The sequence below is a fragment of the Pristiophorus japonicus genome, chromosome 20 (assembly GCF_044704955.1).
Source record: "Pristiophorus japonicus isolate sPriJap1 chromosome 20, sPriJap1.hap1, whole genome shotgun sequence".
Classification (NCBI taxonomy): domain Eukaryota; kingdom Metazoa; phylum Chordata; class Chondrichthyes; family Pristiophoridae; genus Pristiophorus; species Pristiophorus japonicus.
Window position 1 is genome coordinate 58,954,898 of NC_091996.1, and position 19,382 is coordinate 58,974,279.

At 43.3% G+C, this 19,382-nt stretch overlaps 1 protein-coding gene across 2 annotated transcripts in view; it reads right to left on the minus strand.

Moving 5' to 3' along the window:
• Nucleotides 1-1,087: 1,087 nt before the first annotated feature.
• Nucleotides 1,088-19,382, minus strand: part of abca2 (ATP-binding cassette, sub-family A (ABC1), member 2) — a 592,651-nt gene continuing 574,356 nt past the window's right edge. For both annotated transcript variants that reach the window (XM_070862856.1, XM_070862855.1), the window contains exon 49: nt 1,088-5,256. In XM_070862856.1, the coding sequence (XP_070718957.1) occupies nt 5,221-5,256 (36 nt within the window). In that variant the 3' untranslated portion in view covers nt 1,088-5,220. The remainder of the gene's footprint in view (nt 5,257-19,382) is intronic.

Sequence of the window (19,382 nt, forward strand, 5' to 3'; positions counted from 1 at the left end):
AGCTTTAGTGTCTATGCCTGGATTAAGCATGCGATGAGGTCTTGAGCCAAGTGGTTCTGGTGGAACCCAAACTGAGCATCAGTGAACAGCTTATTGATGAATAGGTGTCGCTTACCTACGTTTGGGAGAAAGCCGATATCAGAGGACTTAGCTGGGTTAGATTCATCTTAGTTTTTGTGCTTAAGACACACTCAGGCAATCTTCCAAATTGTCAGGTGGATGCCAGTGTTATTGATGTATTGGGGCAGATTGGTTAGTGGAGTAGCTAACTCTCATGTGCAGGTCATCAGCGCTGCAACATGGATGTTGTCAATGTCTGTAGGTTTTGCTGTGTTCGGTACACTTTGCTGCTTCTTAATGTCACTTGGCTAGACACTGGTATCTATGATGGTGGGGATCTTGGAAGGACACTGAATATGATAATCCAGTTTACCGTTTTGGCTTTAGACACTTCCAAGCACTACAGCAATGTTTCTTACACACATATGCTGGGTTCCACCATCGTTGAAGATGTAGACATTCATCGAGCCTCCTCCTCCTGTTAGTTGTCCACTACCATTCTCGACTGGATGTGGTAGGACTACAGAGCTTTGCACTGATCCATTCATTGTGGGACCACTTAGGTCTGTCTATAGCCTGCTGCTTTTGGTGTTCAGCTTGCAGATGGCCCTGTGTAATAGCTTCACTAGATTCATACCTCAGTCCAAGGTATACTTGATGCTGCTCCTGGCACACCCTACTACACTCTGCAGTGAACCAGGGTTGATCTGGCTTGATGGTGAGGTTACAGATTGTAGCAGTATAGAATTCCGCTACTGCTGATGATCCACAGAACCTCAAGGATGCCTAGTTCCGGGCTGCTTCTACTAATTAGTCCACCCCACTTAGTACAGTGGTAGATATAGTACTGCTTGATATTTTTAAGGGACAAGAGCAGGAGGGACTTATGGTTCCTTAAATTGGGAGATCAAGATAGCTTAGTGATATCAGGAGCAGTACGCAACAATAATGGATGGGAGGGGCTTGATGGGGTGAAAGGCCCTCTGAATGTTCTTAAGTTTTTCATTCAAGTACCACAATCCAAATGAAAAGGCAAAGCCTCTCTGGAAAAAGTTTTATACAACAAAACAAATATTTATTTTGTTCTTGCTAGCAATATACAGGCCGTTCTGTCATTGCCCTGAACTGAAAACATTACAGCAATTCTAGCCCAATAGTCAGAAATACCCATAAAAGACAAGAGACACACACAGGAATGTGCAAATATGACACTACTTGACACGTCCACTGCTCTCATGAACAGGCACGTCAACAATTCCATTGACACACAAATAAATCGAGGGTCACAAGCTCAGCTCAACAGGCCAGACACAAAGTTTTTTTGCAAAAATATACAAGAGTGTGTAAGCACGAGGTTCTGGAGAAGTGGGAGGGGCTCTGGGCAAAATCAATGACAAGCTTTTTAAAGGAATTTTATTTTGAAAATTGGGAACCGTATGTCACGAAATGCTCTGGGGACCCTGCCACTGGAGTGGAAAGATTAAGAGAGATGAGACACCAATAAGAATGGTACCAAAGTTTTAAATGGACATTTGCTCAGACCCAGCAATAATGCTTATGGCCATTAAGGGCTACTGTAAATAGCGTTGCATTGCTCATGTACTATTTTTATTTTACAATATCTTGTGATGCTCACGGTACCAGGCTTGTATCACCACCCTCTCCCGCATTAGAATGGACTGGGATAAACCAGGTCGGTTGGTATCAATCCTTTATAAAACCTTATCGGTACCCACTTTGGAGTAGCTTGTTAGTTGTGTGGCTTTGCCACTTTGGATGTAATGCGGGAAGGCCCACATTAAAGAATAGAGAATAAACATGAGAAAAATCCTAATTTTCTTTTTTTTTTTAAAAAGGGGAATCACTCTATTGGAAAATAAATTTAAAGTTCCTCCATTATCGGAAGAGTTTATATTGAACAGTCCAGCTGTTCCTAATAGTGATACTTATTATTACCCATATCCAAGTCGATGATGACAGCACTTTATTGCAATACGTTTGTTCATTAAGTGGGAGCTGGGTTGTGACATCAGTGGAAATGTAGCAGCCAAGCTGCTCCGGCAAGCTACAAGTTCATTTAGTTGCATCACACACCGCTGGGTTCAGTAACTCCTCCAATTCCAGTCCTTCCCCTTTCCCCTCACCGTCCACTGTCAATTGATCTATTCCACAAACAAGCCAAGAAGAGACAGTAACAAGGGAAAATGACAACTATGCTGAAGTGAATAGTTACACTTTGTGACGATCTGATTTTTTTTTCTAAAGGGTTTTGATGGAAATGCTCCCCCCCCGCCAGCCCTTTACCTCGTTCTACATTGGGTTTTCTTCTTTTGCACGATACAGAAATCCACGTGTCTCATACTCTCTGGGATTTTTTTTTGAGCCAAGCTTTTTAAGCACTTTTTCTCAGACAGGATCCAGTATTCCAAACAGTCAGGTCCTTTGTGTTTAAGTGCGTGGGGTAAGATATGACACTACAAGGCTGCAAATCACAATACAATGTCAGGGTTCAAGCAGTTAACGTTTAAAGAAAAAAACATAATTTGTTCACACTTAACAAAGAAATCTTCAATCAAATGAAAATTAAAATATAGAATGCAGGAGAAAAAAAATAAAAATATAACTGCGACAGAATTAAATCTCAAGTTTCTTTCAATGAGTCTCTTTAAACTCTGCCTTCTCAAACAAGTTCAGAATTAACAATGCAGATTAAGTTCTAATGATGCTCCCAAAAATTCCCTTACTAATTATTCTTTATTTTTATTGCACTGGTTGTCATGGAAATGTACCAAAAGATAAAAAAATCAACTTAAAACTGCCATCTCCTCTCCCGGCCCACAACTTTCATCATTTAATTCCAAAGCTCTGACTAATCAAAATAACTCATCTTCGAAAACGAAAGAAAGCTAGGCACTCCCCGGTTCCACAGAATGAGTGGGATGCAGTAATCTGAGGCTCATTTAGATTTCTTGACAGTTCCAATTGTCTACCTGGTACATGGGCGTGGCCAGTGTCCAAGGTCGCCATCGGATTGGAGGCTCAGCAACAAGGTCATACCCACCTGAGTGACCGACAGCTCTGGGAGTGGACATAGACAATCACCTGAGGTCACTTTATCTCAGCAATGCAACGGAATTGGAAGCCAACTTCAATGTTACTTTGACATTAGGACCACTGTGGGAGATGCTTTCGAATTAAAAGGAAAAAAAATTTATATATATATATATATAGACGAGGCATTCCATTTTAAGTGAGTTATATCTCGATGCGTTCCGTTTAGAATCTTTACAATAATCAGCTGCATTAGTACAGAGTGTCCACGGCAGTTCAAGGTTACATTTTGCACTCTTTGTCGTGTTGCTTATGCTTATTTTAAATAAAGCACCTTCAAGAGAAGTTGTAGCCCTGTAGTGCAGCTCATTGTAAACACTCAGAGATTTTTCAACATTCACCGCTCCGTTTGGGATGGGAAGCATTGCTATAATTGAAAAGATCAATTCTCCTCTGCTTATACGATCACTTGCATGTGGGCCTTGGCTCGGCATATGTTTTGACCTTGTGTCTGAGGTTATGGCAGCATCTCCTTTTGAAACTAACTTCTTTCTAATTTAGCTGCTGAGGGATAAGCTGCAGTTTGAATGCAATAAACGGTGAAAGATTTTAAAAGAGTTAAATTTTATTTTATAGCCAAAGGGGCCTTTATTTGTTTTCTATTACACTTCTATGCTTTACTTCAGCTTAGAAGCATGGACTGTCGCAAACACTTGTCTGTTGGTACATTTACAAATTCAAGAATAAATGATCGCAAATTAAAGACAATATATCACCCAAAGTGTGTCAGAACCGTTTAGGAAGAGCTGCTTCATGGCAACCATGGGTCAGTCAGCAGAAGGCAGCCTTGGAAAATGGTAACTAATCCCATACAATGTCCTGTACCAAACAAGTCTAGTTTGTGCTATCATAATTGAACCCTTTTATTCCATGCTCATTTGGTGCAAGTGTTGGTTACGAGGTGGAATAAATCAGGTGCGTTCATTTGCGTGCATTTAATTTTCAGTAATATGTTAATGTAAAGAAAATGTCAACCAAGTATATGGAATGGAGACCTGAAGGATGTATTCTGGTTTTAAGAAAAGGTACAGGTCGAGAAGTGTAGGAACAATGTCAGGAGCAGGGCAACAGTAAGATTTGGTTTGCCATCGTTTATGTTTCGAAGATCTAATCAAGAGCATGTGGGTGGGTTCAAAAAATGGTAATGATATGTCTTAATTTATAAATAGTCACATAAGTTTTACTTAGATGGTAAGAATGTGTTTACAGATGCATTTTCCAGAAGTAGGGTTTGAAAAATAGAAGCACATTTTAATTTGTAGGACACTACCCATTAGATAATAATTCAAAAGATCCTGACTTTTGTAATTCTGAAATTTAAAATCCTAATTAGTGGAAGCTGGACTGCCATTAATGGACAAACCACCAACTTCTCCCTATAGCATTCTAGCTTACCATCCAACAAACACTGGCAATAATTTACGCTTGCTCTTAGCATTTGAGTTACTGTTATGTGCACTAAGCGGAGTTGCACTTCAGACTTTTCAAGGTTAGGCCTAATTAGTTATCTGAATTTTACTGTAGGCCACAGGCCCAGGGTGCATTGGCTAAATTCATGCATTTGTTGCAAATGACAAGGGTTAAAAATCTGAGTGTTTACAATGTTTTTATAATTGAAAATAAGGATCCTAAATGTTTTGCTCATCACTTCTACACTGTTCTCAAAAATATCTTTTTAAAATATTCCAGTACACAGTAGACAGGTATTATACACTTTTTTTTTGACAGTGCGTTAAAATAAAACAGCTCTGCATTAAATAAAATGCAACGGACTCATGTTCGTTGGAGATCTACATCACCAATATGACCCAGAAGCAATGCATGGGTACCAAAACCGCTCGTGCCAACGAAGCAGCGTTCTTTGCTGGTTAATGGGTTTAACGTCTCCATCCGAAGTGTTTCAGCTCGAAGGAACTGTTGACCATATACACGGTCATATCCACTCCCCCTCCCGGCACTGCCCTTAGTTTTGTGCTGGGATGATGCAAAGTTCTCAAATGTCATGTACATGGTCATTAGAGATGGAAACCTTCATGGAACTTGAGCTACTCAGCACAGTGTGTCCGTGTTGAACGAAAGCTGAGCCTGAAGAAAGAGAAAGATAACGTCAGAGCATATCCACCAAGAATCATGCAATAAAACCACACTTTCAAACATAGGTAATTGAAGGGCAGGAAAAGAAAGACCAGCTAGTCCAGCAAGCCTGCCCCACACGACAATGGCCAGAGCATCAATGACTAAACACTTCTTCCCTCCCGTTGATAGGAGCATCTCTCAGAACTCTAATAGTTCTGAGAGAACTGGGCAGTCCAGTCATTTAACACAAGGTCCTTGAATCCAATTTACTGGGATATAAGTTTGTCTCTCTCTCTCTCTTGATGCACAGTATTTAATGGTAGCCTGATTGTCTATAAATGCAGGTGGACTGAGCAGGCCAAACATCAATGCAGTGGGTCCCTCTGACCCTGATCTCACTCCTCTAGAGTCTGGTGCCCAATTCACTGGAAGAGGACCCGCTCTCCTCTCAACCTCGCTTCCACTGTTATGGTCAGGATTCGTCCCACTTGCAGTATACAGAGGCTGCAATCCTGTCCATTAGCAACTGGGGATTCAGGTAGGAGCAGGCAGGTGGGGAGAGGGACGGATAGAAGTGAAAGGGGGAGAAGGGACGGCAATAGAGGAAAGGTACAAATAGAATCACTGAACCTTACAGTACAGAAGGAGGCCATTCAGCACTTCATGGCAATGCCAGCTCTTTGAATGGGCTATCCAATTAGTCCCACACCCCTGCTCTTTCCCCATAGCCATGCAATTTTCTCTCTTTCAGCCATTTATCCAATTCCCTTCTGAAAGTGACTATTTAATCTGCTTCCAGCACCCTTTCAGGCAGTGCTTTCTGGATCACAACAAATCGCACATAAAAAAAAATTATCCTAATGTCACCTCTGCCTCTGATGCCAATTACCTTAAATCTGTATCCTTTGCTTACTGATCCTTCTCCTAGTGGAACTAGTTTCTCCTTATTTATTCTATTAAAACACTTCATGTTTTTGAACACCTCTATCAAATCTCCTCAATGGACGATAATGTAGCTGAGAAGGATGGGGATAGTAAGCTGTGAATGGTACATATGAACAATGTTCCCTTTAAGCTGCGTGGTTGTGCACTATAGGGGTACCGTGCAGTGGGTGAGCCGCCTGTTAAATTGGAAAAAACGCGCATGCGGTAAAATTGTTGGGGAGAAAGAAGAGTTCTGTGTGAACTGGGAAGGTTGGAGGAGAGAAGAGATTCTCTGTGAAAGGGTGGGGAGTTAGATGGGCTGCATGTCCCTGTGAACTTACTCCTGAGTGGGTAGAGTGCCTTTGTGAACTGTGACTGTGGAGGGTTGGAGATGTGAGAGTGACGGTTGAGGTAACGTTTGACTTAATGATGGTCTGGCTGGTCTATTGACAACCCAAATGTTGCTTTGTTTATCAACTTTTATAACATTTAAAATCTATTAATTACAAAGTATAAAAAGTAACCACTATAAATATTTTTAAATGTAAAAAAATATTGTGTGTTCTGGGGGACATTCTCTTGCCACTGCCCATCCTCCCAGAAATGCACCACCAATACTTTGCCTTCCGCACTTGAATTTCTCCTTTAATCCTTCATGTATTGATATTTCCTGAATACAAATGAAGGAATGCGTGATTACCACTGAAGGTGCAAATCCCGCTCAATGACTTAATTTCACACACCAGGAGCATTTTTGAGTAGACAGCTTTTTCGGGGGCCATGCCAGCTCGTTGAAGCTGTTGGGCAGTTTGCTAAGTTGTCATTCATGCTCTCTCTGCCCTTTGCTAGGGTCTTTGGTGAAAAATCATTTGTACGTCGGCTGGGATAGGTTTGTGTGGAGAGTCCAGAATTCCCCACAATTTGGCATCACTTCACAACAAAACAGCGGTTTTAGTCAGATAGGCCACTAAGATAGCTGATGCGGGGATTGTCGAATGATGGTGGGGGTTAATGGGCATTGTTCCAATGGAGGGAGCTACACTCACCAACACACACTGCTTACTCAACATGGACTCCGGACCACGTGAAGTCTCATGGTGTCAGATCAGGCATGGGCAAGGAAACCTTCTGCTGATTACCACCTACTGCCCTCCCTCAGCTGATGAATCAGTACTCCTTCATGTTGAACATCACTTGGAAGAAGCACTGATGGTAGCAAGGGCACAAAAGGTACTCTGGGTTGGGGACTTGAATGTCCATCACCACAAGTGGCTTGGTAGTACCACTACTGAAGGAGCCCTGAAGGACATAGCTGCCAGACTGGGCCTGCAGCAGGTGGTGAGAGAACCAACATGACCTCATCCTCATCAATCTACCTGTCGCAGATGCATCTATCCATGAAAGTATTGGCCGGAGTGACCACTGCACAGTCATTGTGGACACGAAGTCCTGTCTTCACACTGAGGACACCCTCCATCATGTTGTGTGGCACTATTACAGTGCTAAATGGGATAGATTCAGAACAGATCTAGCAGCTCAAACCTGGGCATCCATGAGGCACTGTGGGCCATCAGCAGCACAATCTTTAACCTCATGGCCCGGCATATCCCTCACTCTACCATTACCATCAAGCCAGAGGACCAACCCTGGTTCAATGAAGAGTGTAGAAGAGCATGCCTGGAGCAGCACCAGGCATACATAAAAATGAGGTGCCAACCTGGGGAAGCTGCATGGATGCTAAACAGCAGAAGCAGCATGTTATAGACAGAGCTGAGTGATCACACAACTAACAGATCAGATCAAGGATCTGCAGTCCTGCCACATCCAATCGTGAATGGTGGTGGACAATTAAACAACTAATGGGAGGAGGAGGCTCCATGAACATCCCCATCCTCATTGATGGCAGAGCCCATCACACAAGTGCAAAAGACAAGGCTGATGCGCTTGCAACTATCTTCAGCCAGAAGTGCTGAGTGGATGATCCGTCTCGGCCTTCTCCTGAGGTCCCCACCATCACAGTTGCTAGTCTTCAGCCAATTCGCTTCCCTCCACATGGTAAGTGCACTGGATACAGCAAAGGCTATGGGTCCCGAACAACATCCGGGCTGTCGTGCTGAAGACTTGTGCACCACAACTAGCTGCACCTCTAGCCAAGCTATTCCAGTACTGCTACAACACTGACATCTACCCAACAATGTGGAAAACTGCCCAGGTATGTCCTGTCCACAAAAAGCAAGACAAATCCAATCCGGCCAATTACTACCCCATCAGTCTACAATTAATCATCAGCAAAGTGATGGAAGATGTCATCGACAGTGCTATCAAGCGCCTCTAACTTGTTCAGTTTGGGTTCCGCCAGGACTACTTGGTTCCAAACTCATGACGGACAGAAGAGCTGAATTCCAGAGGTGAGATCAAGGCAGCATTTGACCGAGTGTAGCATCAAGGAGCCCTAGTAAAACTGAAGTCAATGGGAATTAGGGGGAAAACTCTCCACTGGCTGGAGTCACCTAGCACAAAGGATGATGGTTGTGGTTGTTGGATGCCGATCATCTCAGCCCCAGGACATCGCTGCAAGAGTTCCTCAGGGCAGTGTCCTAGACCCAATGCATCTTCAACTGCTTCATCAATTACTTCCTTCTATCATAAGGTCAGAAGTGGGGATGTTCGCTGATGATTGCAGTGTTCAGTTGCATTTGCAACTCCTCAGATAATGAAGCAGTCCATGCCCGCATGCAGCAAAAGTTGGACAATGCTCAGGCTTGGGCTGATAAGTGACAAGTAACTTTCATGCCACACAAGTGCCAGGCAAAGACCATCTCCAATAAGATAGAATCCAATCACCGCCTCTTTACATTCAATGGCATTACCATCACCGAATCCCCCACCATCAACATCCTGGGGGTCACCATTGATCAGAAACTTAACTGGACCAGCCACATAAATATTGTGGCTAAAAGAGCAGGTCATGAGGCTGTGCATTTTATGGTGAGTCTCTCACCTCCTGACTCTTCAAAGCCTTTCCACCATCTACGAAGCACAAGTCATGAAATACTCTCTCCACTTGATGAGTGCAACTCCAGCAACACTCAAGAAGCTCAACACAATCCAGGACAAAGCAGCCCACTTGATTGGCACCCAATCCACCACCTTAAACATTCACCACCTTAAGTATGATCTCATAGTAAAGGATTCTCTTGGGAAGAGTGATCATTGCATGTTAGAGTTCCAAATTCAGTTTGAGGGTGAGAAAGTAAGGTCTCAAACTAAGTGTCCTGAACTTAAATAAAGGCAATTACAAAGGTATAAAGGCAGAGTTGGCTAAAGTGGACAGGGAAAATAGATTAAAGGATAAGACGGTAGATAAGCAGTGGCAGACATTTAAGGAGATATTTCATAACTCTCAGCAAACATATATTCCGGTGAGAAAGAAAGACTCGAAGAGAAGGATGAACCATCTGTGGCTAACTAAGGAAGTTAAGGATGGTATCAAATTGAAAACAATAGCATACAATGTTGTGAAGAGTAGTGGAAGGCCAGACCTTTGGGAAATTTTTAGTAACCAGCAAAAGATAACTAAAAAAAAGAGAGAAGATAGATTATGAGAGTAAACTAGCAAGAAATATAAAAACAGACAATAAGAGCTTCTATAAATATATAAAAAGGAAGAGAGTAGCTAAAGAAAATGTTGGTCCCTTAGAAGATGAGACTGGGGAATTAATAATGGGGAACAGGGAAATGGCAGAGACTTTGAACAAATATTTTGTATCGGTCTTCACGGTAGAAGGCACTAAAAGCATCCCAATAATTCATAAGCAAGGGGCTATTGGGATGGAGGAATTTAAAGCAATCACTATCACGGGAGAAAAAGGACTAGGAAAACTAATGGGATGAAAGGTGGACAAGTCCCCTCGAACTGATGGCCTGCATCCTAGGATCGTGGTTGCATTGATTGTAATCTTCCAAAATTCCCTGGATTCTGGAGAGGTCCCAGCAGATTGGAAAGGCGCAAATTTAACGCCTTTATTTAAGAAAGGAGGGAGACAGAAAGCAAGAAACTATTGACCAGTTATCCTAATATCTGTCATTGGGAAAATGCTGGAGTCGATTATTAAGGAAGTAGTAGCAGGACATTTGAAAATCATAATATAGTCAAACAGAGTCAGCATAGTTTTATGAAAGGGAAATCATGTTTGACAAATTTGCTGGAATTCTTTGAGAATATAACGAGCAGGGTGGATAAAGGGGGACCAGTAGATGACGTGTATTTGGATTTCCAGAAGGCATTCGATAAGTTGCCACTTAAAAGGTTACTGCACAAGATAAGAGCTCATGGGGTTGGGGGTAATATATTAGCGTGGATAGAGGATTGGCTAACTAACAAAGTCGGGATAAATGGGTCATTTTCAGGTTGGCAAACTGTAACTAGTGGGGTGCCACAGGGATCAGTGTTGGAGCCTCAATTATTTACAATCTATCTTAATGACTTGGGTGAAGGGACCAACTGTAATATAGCCAAGTTTGCTGATATACAAAGATGGATGGGAAAGCAAGTTGTGAGGAAGATGCAAATAATCTGCAAAGAGATATAGATAAATAAGTGAGTGGACAAAGATATGGCAGAGCAGATAGAGTATAATGTGGGAAAATGTGAGGTTATCCACTTTGGTAGGAAAAATAAAAAACAAATTATTATTTAAATGGGGAGAGATTATAAAATGCTGCAGTACAGATGGATCTGGGGGTCCTTGTACATGAAACACAAAAAGTTAGCATGCAGGTACAGCAAATAATTAGGAAGGTAAATAGAATGTCGGCCTTTATTGCAAGGGGGATGGTGTATAAAAGTAGGGAAGTCCTGCTACAACTGTACAGCTGTTGGTGAGACCACACCTGGACTACTGCTTACAGTTTTGGTTTCCTTATTTACTTGCATTTGCATTGGAGGCAGTTCAGAGAAGGTTCACGAGGTTGACTCCTGAGATGAAGGGGTTGTCTTATGAAGAAAGGTTGAGCAAGTTGGGCCTATAGTAACATAGAAACATAGAAAATAGGTGCAGGAGTAGGCCATTCGGCCCTTCAAGCCTGCACCACCTTTCAATAAGATCATGGCTGATCATTCACCTCAGTACCCCTTTCCTGCTTTCTCGCCATACCCCTTGATCCCTTTAGCCATCAGGGCCATATCTAACTCCATCTTGAATATATCTAATGAACTGGAATCAACAACTCTCTGCAGTAGAGAATTCCAGAGGTTAACAACGCTCTCAGTGAAGAAGTTTCTCCTCATCTCGATTCTAATTGGCTTACCCCTTATCTTTAGACTGTGACCCCTGGTTCTGGACTTCCCCAAAATCAGGAATATCCTTCCTGCATCTAACCTGTCCAGTCCCGTCAGAATGTTATATGGTTCTATGAGATCCCCTCTCATTCTTCTAAACTCCAGTGAATACAACCCAGTCGATCTGGTCTCTCCTCATATGTCAGTCCTGCCATCCCGGGAATCAGTCTGGTGAACCTTCGCTGCACTCGCTCAATAGCAAGAACGTCCTTCCTCAGATTATGAGACCAAAACATAACATAATATTCCAGGTGCAGCCATTCAAATAATACTCTGCCTTCATGTTTTTGCCACCAAAGTAGATAACCTCACTTTTATCCACATTATAATGCATCTGCCATGCATTTGCCCACTCACCTAACCTGTCCAAGTCACCTTGCTGCCTCTTAGCATCCTCCTCACAGCTCACACCGCCACCCAGCTTAGTGTCATCTGAAAACTTGGAGATATTACACTCAATTCCTTTATCTAAATCATTGATGTATATTGTTAATAGCTGGGGTCCCAGCACTGAGCCCTGCGGCACCGCACTAGTCACTACCTGCAATTCTGAGAAGGGCCCGTTTATCCCTACTTTCTGCTTCCTGTCTGCCAACCAGTTCTCTATCCACGTCAATACATTACCCCCAACACCATGTGCTTTAATTTTGTGTGGGACCTTGTCAAAAGCCTTTTGAAAGTCCAAATACATCACATCCACTGGTTCTCCCTTCTCCACTCTACTAGTTTCATCCTCAAAAAATTCTAGAAGATTTGTCAAGCATGGTTTCCCTTTCATAATTCCATGCTGACTTGGACCGATCCTGTCACTGCTTTCCAAATGCGCTGCTATTTCATCTTTAATAATTGATTCCAACATTTTCCCCACTACCGACGTCAGGCTAACCGGTCTATAATTCCCCGTTTTCTCTCTCCCTCCTTTTTTAAAAAGTGGTGTTACATTAGCTACCCTCCAGCCCATAGGAAATGATCCAGAGTCGATAGACTGTTGGAAAATGATTATCAATGCATCCACTATTTCTAGGACCACTTCCTTAAGTACGCTGGGATGCAGACTATCAGGTCCTGGCGATTTATTGCCCTTCAATCCCATCAATTTCCCCAACACAATTTCCTGATTAATAAAGATTTCCTTCAGTTCCTCCTTCTCGCTAGACCCTCGGTCCCCTAGTATTTCCGGAAGGATATATGTGTCTTCCTTCTTGAAGACAGAACCAAAGTATTTGTTCAATTGGTCTGCCATTTCTTTGTTCCCCATTATAAATTCACCTGATTCTGAGTGCAAGAGACCTACGTTTGTCTTCACTAATCTTTTTCTCTTCACATATCTATAGAAGCTTTTGCAGTCAGTTTTTATGTTCCCAGCAAGCTTCCTCTCATACTCTATTTTCCTCCTCCTAATTAAACCCTTTGTCCTCCTCTGCTGAATTCGAAATTTCTCCCAGTCCTCAGGTTTGCTGCTTTTTCTGGCCAATTTATATGCCTCTTCCTTGGATTTAACACTATCCCTAATTTCCCTTGTTAGCCACGGTTGAGCCACCTTCCCCGTTTTGTTTTTACTCCAGACAGGGATGTACAATTGTTGAAGTTCATCCATGTGATCTTTAAATATTTGCCATTGACTATCCACTGTCAACCCTTCAAGTATCATTCGCCAGTCTATTCTAGCCAATTCATGTCTCATACCATCGAAGTTACCTTTCCTTAAGTTCAGGACCCTAGTCTCTGAATTTACTGTGTCACTCTCCATCTTAATAAAGAATTCTACCATATTATGGTCACTCTTCCCCAAGGGGCCTCTCACAACAAGATTGTTAATTAGTCCTTTCTCGTTACATATCACCCAGTCTAGGATGGCCAGCCTCTAGTTGGTTCCTCGACATATTGGTCTAGAAAACCATCCCTTATGCACTCCAGGAAATCCTCCTCCACCGTATTGCTACCAGTTTGGTTAGCCCAATCGATATGTAGATTAAAGTCGTCCATGATAACTGCTGTACCTTTACTGCACGCATCCCTAATTTCTTGTTTGATGCTGTCCCCAACCTCACTACTACTGTTTGGTGGTCTGTACACAACTCCCACTAGCGTTTTCTGCCCTTTGGTATTCCGCAGCTCTACCCATACAGATTCCACATCTACCAAGCTAATGTCCTTCCTTACTATTGCATTAATTTCCTCTTTAACCAGCAACGCTACCCCACCTCCTTTTCCTTTCCGTCTATCCTTCCTGAATGTTGAATACCCCTAGATGTTGAGTTCCCAGCCTTGGTCACCGTGGAGCTATGTCTCCGTAATCCCAATTATAACATATTCGTTAATAGCTGCCTGCGCAGTTAATTCGTCCACCTTATTATGAATACTCCTCGCATTGAGGCGCAGAGCCTTCAGGCTTGTCTTTTTAACACACTTTGTCCCTTTAGAATTTTGCAGTACTGTGGCACTTTTTGATTTTTGCCTTGGGTTTCTCTGCACTCCACTTTTACTTTTCTTCTTTCTCTCTTTTGCTTCTGCCCCCATTTTACTTCCCTCTGTCTCCCTGTATAGGTTCCCATCCCCCTGCCATATTGGTTAACCGTTCCCTAACAGCACTAGCAAACCCGAGGACATTGGTTCCTTAGAGTTTAGAATAATGAGTTGATCTTATTGAAATGTATAAGATTCTGAGGGGGCTTTACAGGGTAGGTGCAGAGAGAATGTTTCCCCTCGTGGGGGAATCTAGAACTCGGGGATATAGTTTCAGAATAAGGGGTTGCCCATTTAAAATGAAGATGAGGAGGAATTTCTTCTGAGGGTCATGAATGTTTGGAATTCTCTATCCCAGAGAGTTGTGGAGGCTGGATCATTAAATATATTTAAGGTGGAAATAAACATATTTTTGAATGATAAGCGAGTCAAAGGATATGGGGAGCGGGTGGGGAGGTGGAGTTGAGGCCAAGATTAGATCAATAATAATCTTATTGAATTGCGGAGCAGGCTCGAGGGGCCAAATGGCCTACTCCTGCTCCTAGTTCTTATGTTCTCCACCACCAGTGCACCGTGGCTGCAGTGTGTACCATCTACAAGTTGCACTGCAACAATTCGCAAAGGCTTTGCCAGCAGCACCTCCCAAAACTATGACCTGTCCCATCTAGGAGGCACATGCGAACACTACCACCTCCAAATTCCTCTCCAAGTTACACAGCAACCTGACTTGAAAGTATATCGCCTGTCCTTCATCGTCGCTGGGTCAAAATCCTGGAACTCCCTCCCTAACCGCACTGTGGGAGTACCTTCAGCACACGGACTGCTTGGGTTCAAGAATGTGGCTCACCACCACCTTCTCAAAGGCAATTAGGGATGGGCAACAAATAAAAAAGCTAACATTGGAAGGGAGGGAATAGGGTTTACAATCCCAGAGCTGAGATCCCTCAACTCAAAGGACAGACTTGGGACCAGGGCTGTGGTAGAAAGATTTCAAATCGAATTTTATTCTGGAGTTAGTGGAAATTTGAATTTAGACGTAAAAGTTCTCAGCTAGAGTCAAATCGTGATTCAATGTTAATTCTTCTTAATTACAAGTTGGCAGCAGGCAACATCATTATTCCTGGAATTATTTCTAAAGTCAAGGAAATGGTAGGGCTGTGCATCACTAGAGCCTCTCAGCAGCAATGATGGGTGAGGGAGGTGGTTAATGTGCCTCTGGCACCCTTGTTAAATCAGCTGCTTAATGCTCGGAATGCCATAATTCTGTGAAGCTTCTCTTTGGCTTAGAGGGACCCAACTATTTGGGTAATTACACTTTGCACCTTATTGCACAGTTGTCTCTGGATGGAAATACAACTTAGAATAACACAATTTGTCAGTCACGTGAAGAGGAAAACAATGGCTGCCAAATTCTTAGCAGTGCACTGTACTTGTTGAACAATGCCTACAGCTATGGGAAACACCTAGCTCATATTTAGTGGATGATGTTACTCAGTGAAGTTCGTACCAAGTCCCGTTCACCCATCACCCCTGTGCTCGCTGACCGACATTGGCTCCCGATTAAGCAATGCCTCGATTTCAGAATTCATTATTTACAAATCCCTCCATGGCCTCCCTATTTCTGCAATCTCTTTTAGCCTTACAACACCGCCCCCAGCCCCCCACCCTCCCAGAGATGTCTGCGCTCCTCAAAACTCTGCCCTCTTCAGTATCCCTCATTATAATCACTCAACCATCGGTGGCCATGCCTTCAGGCTTTGTGTCTTAATGCAAGGAGTATCCGCAATAAGGTGGATGAATTAACTGTGCAAATAGATGTTAACAAATATGATCTGATTGGGATTACGTAGACGTGGCTCCAGGATGATCAGGGCTGGGAACTCAACATCCAGGGGTATTCAACATTCAGGAAGGATAGAATAAAAGGAAAAGGAGGTGGGGTAGCATTGCTGGTTAAGGAGGAGATTAAGGCAATAGTTAGGAAGGATATGAGCTTGGATGATGTGGAATCTATATGGGTAGAGCTACAGAACACCAAAGGGCAAAAAACGTTAGTGGGAGTTGTGTACAGACCTCCAAACAGTAGTAGTGATGTTCGGGAGGGCATCAAACAGGAAATTAGGCAATAAAGGTGCAGCAGTTATAATGGGTGACTTTAATATGCACATAGATTGGGCTAACCAAACTGGAAGCAATACGGTGGAGGAGGATTTCCTGGAGTGCATAAGGGATGGGTTTTTAGACCAATATGTCGAGGAACCAACTAGGGGGGAGGCCATCTTAGACTGGGTGTTGTGTAATGAGAGAGGATTAATTAGCAATACCATTGTGCGAGGCCCCTTGGGGAAGAGTGACCATAATATGGTGGAATTCTGCATTCGGATGGAGAATGAAACAGTTAATTCAGAGACCATGGTCCAGAACTTAAAGAAGGCTAACTTTGAAGGTACGAGGCGTGAATTGGCTGGAATGGATTGGCGAATGATACTTAAGGGGTTGACTGTGGATGGGCAATGGCAGACATTTAGAGACCGCATGGATGAACTACAACAATTGTACATTCCTGTCTGGAATAAAAATAAAAAAGGGAAGGTGGCTCAACCGTGGCTATCAAGGGAAATCAAGGATAGTATTAAAGCCAAGGAAGTGGCATACAAATTGGCCAGAAATAGCAGCGAACCTGGGGACTGGGAGAAATTTAGAACTCAGCAGAGGAGGACAAAGGGGTTGATTAGGGCAGGGAAAATGGAGTATGAGAAGAAGCTTGCAGGGAACATTAAGACGGATTGCAAAACTTTCTATAGATATGTAAAGAGAAAAAGGTTAGTAAAGACAAACGTAGGTCCCCTGCAGTCAGTATCAGGGGAAGTCATAACGGGGAACAAAGAAATGGCGGACCAATTGAACAAGTACTTTGGTTCGGTATTCACGAAGGAGGACACAAACAACCTTCCGGTTATAAAAGGGGTCGGGGGGTCTAGTAAGGAGGAGGAACTGAGGGAAATCCTTATTAGCCGGGAAATTGTGTTGGGGAAATTGATGGGATTGAAGGCCGATAAATCCCCAGGGCCTGATGGACTGCATCCCAGAGTACTTAAGGAGGTGGCCTTGGAAATAGCGGATGCATTGACAGTCATTTTCCAACATTCCATTGACTCTGGATCAGTTCCTATGGAGTGGAGGGTAGCCAATGTAACCCCACTTTTTAAAAAAGGAGGGAGAGAGAAAACAGGGAATTATAGACCGGTCAGCCTGACATCGGTAGTGGGTAAAATGATGGAATCAATTATTAAGGATGCCATAGCAGTGCATTTGGAATGAGGTGACATGATAGGTCCAAGTCAGCATGGATTTGTGAAAGGGAAATCATGCTTGACAAATCTTCTGGAATTTTTTGAGGATGTTTCCAGTAGTGTGGACAAGGGAGAACCAGTTGATGTGGTATATTTGGACTTTCAGAAGGCGTTCGACAAGGTCCCACACAAGAGATTGATGTGCAAAGTTAGAGCACATGGGATTGGGGGTAGTGTGCTGACATGGATTGAGAACTGGTTGTCAGACAGGAAGCAAAGAGTAGGAGTAAATGGGTACTTTTCAGAATGGCAGGCAGTGACTAGTGGGGTACCGCAAGGTTCTGTGCTGGGGCCCCAGCTGTTTACACTGTACATTAATGATTTAGATGAAGGGATTAAATGTAGTATCTCCAAATTTGCGGATGACACTAAGTTGGGTGGCAGTGTGAGCTGCGAGGAGGATGCTGTGAGGCTGCAGAGCGACTTGGATAGGTTAGGTGAGTGGGCAAATGCATGGCAGATGAAGTATAATGTGGATAAATGTGAGGTTATCCACTTTGGTGGTAAAAACAGAGAGACAGACTATTATCTGAATGGTGACAGATTAGGAAAAGGGGAGGTGCAAAGAGACCTGGGTGTCGTGGTACATCAGTCATTGAAGGTTGGCATGCAGGTGCAGCAGGCGGTTAAGAAAGCAAATGGCATGTTGGCCTTCATAGCAAGGGGATTTGAGTACAGGGGCAGGGAGGTGTTGCTACAGTTGTACAGGGCATTGGTGAGGCCACACCTGGAGTATTGTGTACAGTTTTGGTCTCCTAACCTGAGGAAAGACATTCTTGCTATTGAGGGAGTGCAGCGAAGGTTCACCAGACTGATTCCCGGGATGGCGGGACTGACCTATCAAGAAAGACTGGATCAACTGGGCTTGTATTCACTGGAGTTCAGAAGAATGAGAGGGGACCTCATAGAAACATTTAAAATTCTGACGGGGTTAGACAGGTTAGATGCAGGAAGAATGTTCCCAATGTTGGGGAAGTCCAGAACCAGAGGTCACAGTCTAAGGATAAGGGGTAAGCCATTTAGGACCGAGATGCGGAGGATCTTCTTCACCCAGAGAGTGGTGAACCTGTGGAATTCTCTACCACAGAAAGTTGTTGAGGCCAATTCACTAAATATATTCAAAAAGGAGTTAGATGAGGTCCTTACTACTAGGGGGATCAAGGGGTATGGCGAGAAAGCAGGAATGGGGTACTGAAGTTGAATGTTCAGCCATGAACTCATTGAATGGCGGTGCAGGCTGGAAGGGCCGAATGGCCTACTCCTGCACCTATTTTCTATGTTTCAGCTGCTTAGGCCCTAAGCTCTGGAACACCCTCATTAATCCTCTCCACCTCTCTACCTCTATTTCCACCGTTAAGACGCTCCTTAAAACCTACCTATTTGACCAAGCTTTTGGTCATCTGCCTTAATTTCTTCTTATGTGGCTTTGTGTCAGATTTCTGTTTTATAACACTCCTGTGAAGCGCCCTGGGACATTTTACTACGTTAAAGGCTCTATATAACTACAAGTTGTTGTTGATGTTATTTGTTGCTTGGGAAGGGATGACTAGGGAAGAAGTGCGAACTGCGACAGGAATCAATTACGAGCCAGTTCTCCTCCCCCCCCCCCCTCCCCCAGCGTTAACAGTTAATAGGCACTGTTTGCGCAGAAGACTTCGAAGAAATCAAAGAAGGGGCTAAAAGAAAATGTTGAAGTTAAATAGTAATTTTCTGCAGTAGCCGGATCTTAAGCCTTGAGAATCCCTCTTCAACACCTCTACTAGCCAGACACAACTGAGCATTAACAATTAATCCCTCTGACTGGTGTAATCAGCTGTTGGCGCCACATTTTCCAGCACAATAAAAGGTACTGCCCGAAAGAGGTCATTATGTGAAGCACCTTGAGACATCCTGACACACCATAAAAATTCAAGTATTGCCCCAGTTTAAGGTGGCTGTTTTCCCTGCTATATACAGGCAGCAGGGTTATTCCGAGGTCGAACGTACACACGTACGTACGAACGTAAACTGACGTGCTTGTGGTCACAGTGGAGAAATAAAGCAATTGGACT